General features: G+C 41.4%; 1 protein-coding gene across 1 annotated transcript in view; it reads left to right on the plus strand.

Annotated features, from left to right (window-relative positions):
- The window catches only part of STAT1 (signal transducer and activator of transcription 1), a 27,246-nt gene extending 22,915 nt beyond the window's left edge, over window positions 1-4,331 (plus strand). Inside the window, exons 22-24 of the mRNA XM_009643594.2 lie at window positions 144-219; window positions 688-790; window positions 1,401-4,331. Coding sequence (XP_009641889.1) covers window positions 144-219; window positions 688-790; window positions 1,401-1,424 — 203 coding nt within the window. The 3' untranslated portion in view covers window positions 1,425-4,331. The remainder of the gene's footprint in view (window positions 1-143; window positions 220-687; window positions 791-1,400) is intronic.
- Window positions 4,332-4,678: the final 347 nt, after the last annotated feature.

The following is a 4,678-nucleotide window of genomic DNA, read 5'->3' on the forward strand; positions in this document are numbered from 1 at the left end:
ACCATAGTGCTGTGAAATGCGTGAGAGAGACTTGCACATTATCTGGGTCACAGGCTTTATTTTTGGTACAATAAAGATGGCAATGTGAAGTAAACTTCCTAAAAAAACCCTAAGCTTTTCTTTGTTTCTTTTTCTCCTTGAAGCACCAGAGCCTATGGATTTGGATGGTCCCAAGGGAAACGGCTACATCAAGACCGAGTTAATCTCTGTATCTGAAGTGTAAGTTTCCACAGAAATGCTGGATTTCTAGGAACTGATTGTAACTTTTGGCTGCAGTTCATGTCTCTTCACAATATTTAAGGTGTAGGTGCCCCTGTCAAATCTTTCCTCTCTTTCTCTTTGAGGATCTGATCACACCACATTCCTGCAGTGCTGTGTTTGAAACACCATTTTTAGGTAAAAACCCTAGAAAGTTGCAGGTAGTTGTACTGGCAAATAATTTCTTGACAAGCAAGTTCTTAAAGACTTGTTGGACTTGTTTGATTAGAATGTAGATGACTGAGTTGTCCCAGTTTCCATTTAAAGCCATGCTGGCATTGCAAAGCATGGTGTATTTCTTATAGGCCAGGTTTTCTTAACCAAAAGACCTCATTAGTGGCCCTTCTGGACTCAAGAGCCAGACATGGTAGCCCAGCTGTGCCTCATTTCTTTAGTGAAGGTTTGTCCCTGCTCTTCTCCTTCTGTTAGCCACCCTTCAAGGCTCCAGTCTCCAGAAAATCTGCTCCCCATGTCGCCTGAAGAGTTTGATGAGGTGTCTCGGATGGTGGGCCCAGCAGAGATTGATACCGTGGTATGTATCACAAACCTGCTTTTTGTGAGAATGTTGAGCTGGAACTGGCTTTTTTCCTTTTTTTTTTTTTTCCCCTTCAAACATACATCGGACACTTAATGCAAGCTAACACTCCAGAACATGTCTCTTCAAACACATAGGGACAGCTGGGAATCCATAGTTAGATGGGGGTTGCTACCAGTTGCTCTTCCCATTTGTTTGCAGGGAGATGGGGGTGAAGAACAGGAGAGCAAAGCTTCCAGCGTGCATCTTGCAGGGGGGCGGGGGAAGACAGGAAAGGAGGAAGGAGGAACGCTGTACTCCTTCCTCTGGGGTCTGGGGCGGGAGGGAAGCTAGAGCAGGTATGCAGCTTGGAAGCACTGCCCTGCCAATGCCGGCGAGGTGCTGCCTCTTCACAGAGCAGTGTTGTCCTTTTGGGGTGTGCTTTGAAAAAAATTCCAAATTAAAGTATGGTGCTCCTCCCCACCCCACCCTCACAATGGTAGTTTGATCCTAAGATGTGAATACAGTGCTATTTGGGGAGGACCTGGTTGTGCCCTGTGGTTAGCAAAGACTAGAGTACTAGGGCTTTACTCAACTTGTTAATTGGCATTTACTTTTCTCGTTGCAGATGTGTTCAGCATATTCAACTTAAAGGTTGAGCTTTTTACTGCGTCATTAACACACCTGATTAGCTTATGCATCCTGCTCTGCCGTCAATGACAGTGATACTCTTCAATTCTTTGGTTTCTCAGCCTGAAGGTCCAGTAGTGATTTTTAACTAATGGGAATATAAACAGCAGTCTGAGTAGCCTCCTTACATGCACTCTTTGTTTAGAAGTTCTTTGTTAAAGAACTTCCAGTTAGCGAGATACCATGCCAGAGTGGAAGAAGAGAGGAGGATAGGAATGAGAGGTCCTCAGCAACAGTGATGGGAGAAACATGCATTTTTTTTATTTAAAGGAATTAGTTAAATTTAACATTTAGAACAATTGGCTTCAAAAGAAAGCTAGTTCTTTTGCAGAGGTTCTGTTCGGAAAGCTTGCACCTTCTGCATAACTACTTCTGAAGCACTTTCAGAGCTTTGAATTCTCATCTGCATCACAGAAAGCAGAGAGACACTCTGCAGGTACATGCCACACCGAATCCATGTGCTGCTCAAGTTTGTCCTGGCTTTATCTTTTCTAAGGGCATGGCCTACTGAGGTAACATAAGCCAAAAATGTTATCTGCACTGCATTTTTGCTAGTTTCTTAAGGCAAGGTCTGAAGTGTCCGCAGAACACTCATGCTGGATCCCACACGCACAGTACCTGGGCAGACAGTTCTAGGTGGTCCTGCTTGAGCAGGGGTGGACACAGGGACCTCCAGTGGTCCCTCCAGCCACAACCTGTCTATGGTGCAGTTGCTACTGCAGCTTCTCAGCCCACTGCCATCTACTCCCAGTGCCTGGGAGGGCAGCAGCGGCCAGCGTGACCCATGGGGATGGCAGAGCTTCTTCTCTACCATTCAGAAATGCCAGATCCATTAGCTGCGGCTCAGAAAAGAAATGACTGGTTCAATTTATCCCAGGAAGACTGATGTGCCCCCTGCAAAAACTCCAGAAAAAATAAACCTAAAGCACCTAGAGCATATATGTATTTAAATGGAAAGCATTGCTAAATCACTTCTTCTTGGTGCCCTGTGTTACTGAGGTTATCAGTGCTACAGAGATTCACAACGGGTGACAACACTTTGGCTTATTATAACTAGCTGAATGGGTATCTTTACTAAAATCAAATATTTGTTTCTTCAGCTACACCTTGTACTCATGGTCTAACGGGAGCAGTTTGTTTTTATTGCTTTTGTACTTTGGTTTTATTGACCAGGCTTTATCCATGGCTTTGTCTTTACAGGGCCAGTAGTTCTAAAAGCAATGGTTTTTTCCCCTGGTGGAACAGTCTTTTGCCATTTTAAATAAATGGAACTGCCCATTGACACTTTTGTCCTTTCCTGTGTTTTCTGGCTACTTCTATTATAAAGATGATGTGTCTGCCAATAGTTTACTGTACTATCTCATTTTAAACTTGTTTTGTTTAGTTGCACAGTTACAGTTCTGAAGCCTAAGGCAATATAAATGCTTTTAATTCCCCACTCCGTTGCAGGTCAGTCTGCATTACACAGTTCTTAGAAGGTGGCTGTTAAAATACTTTTTTTAATTACTGCTTGTATCACATCACTGATTTTTTTTTTTTTCTTCCCCAACCAAACTTCACTGAACTCAGCTTGAATTTCTAATTTGAGTTGATGAGTTATCCTAACTGATCTATAGCTAAACTTTGCGAGCTATGAAGCTGGCCCCCTGGTGCATCATTTTTCTGTGGAGCTATTAAGTGACGCAATCCCTTGTCTCACACGTGTCAGGCTTTTATATTAACTGCACAGCCAGAAGAATAATAAAAGGAAAGAAACTTTTGGTGAGATGAAGGCCAGCAGGAGTGAAGAATAGGCATGAGGAAGCTAGAGCTGTTGAGGGCACTCAGCCAATCCACTAGCATTAACAAAAAACAACCAGGGAGAAGACACTGCTCTAGAAGCGTAGGTTTAAAAAAGAAAAAAAAAAAAAAACCCACAAAAAAAAGAAAAAAAAAGAAAGGCAGCTAGATCAGAAAAACCGATTCTCACTTCCTGTAAGCCTTGCACAATGGACATGGCCAGAGCAGGTCTTCCTGGGCAGCCTTCCCCATGACTGAAGGCTTATTTCAACGTCAGTCGCACAGATCACCACCACCACCACCACCATCTTGGTATTTCCATTTATTATGCTGTAAAAAGCAACACTATCTGGATTTTATTTCTTAAAATAAATAACTTTCATTTTCAGAACCAGTACAGCTCAAGTTTAGATTCATTCATGGGAAACTGCTAGAAATACATTCATCACTGTCCATTCCCCACAATATGGAATCTAAAAGTCAAGATCAGCCCAGTCAGTTACAATGACCAGAAGTACACTGCCAATAAGTACAGTCACTGATAGTCCAGCTCAGAAGCAAAGAAATCTGGTACAATACATTTTGTTCACAAAGATAGGCTAATTAATGCTAAGACTATCACAATATTTCTGAGTACAAAGCATTAAGTTAGCTTAATGATTTTTAGGTTGTGATACAGAAGAAACATATATGACATAAAAACAAAGGAGTGGGGGAATCCTCTTTGGAGCATAAGGAAGTCAGCATTTGATAAGATAACCAAAAGCTATTTACGGTAAATCTACATGTCAGTGTCATGAATGATAAATAGCCAAACCAATGTACTGCATATATTTATATTCATAAATAACGCCATGTCTAAAGAGCTGCATCGCTGAATTGGACATTACAAAATAATGCATCTTCTCACAATGAGAAAATACTAAATCTAACCAGCAAAAATGCACCGAAGCTAAGACTGGCTAAAAGCACTCAGTATAATTCAGGAAAGCGTTAAGTTCAGGGACAGCCATGATCTTTAATGTTAACTCAGTTAAAATGCCTTCTTTTGGTTTTCTCTATATATGTTTATTGTATAATATTATATTTTTTAAAATGCCAGTTTGAGCAATGCAAATTTCAGTTAAATAAAGCTAAATCAGGTATTTTTCTGAGAAGCTGAAGGATATTTTAATAGGGCAAAAAAAAAGTCAGATTAGCACTGAGATACAGAATACTAAACTAGAGTCCATCTGAAAACACTCCTCTGCACTAAGTTGACAGATCTGTTGCCAGAGAAAAGACGCTGGAATTTAGTTCAGAGTGCAGCAGAGAAGAGGCCTTGTGCTACTCGGTGACTGATGTGGCTCAGTAAAGAGCCAGAGGCCATTTAGTTTACATCTTTATCAGAACTAAGGTGGCTGGGAGACAGAAATTGAAAGGAATGGGTTAAAAGCC

The sequence above is a fragment of the Egretta garzetta genome, unplaced genomic scaffold (genome assembly GCF_000687185.1).
Source record: "Egretta garzetta isolate BGI_Z169 unplaced genomic scaffold, ASM68718v1 scaffold297, whole genome shotgun sequence".
NCBI classification, from domain to species: Eukaryota; Metazoa; Chordata; class Aves; order Pelecaniformes; family Ardeidae; genus Egretta; species Egretta garzetta.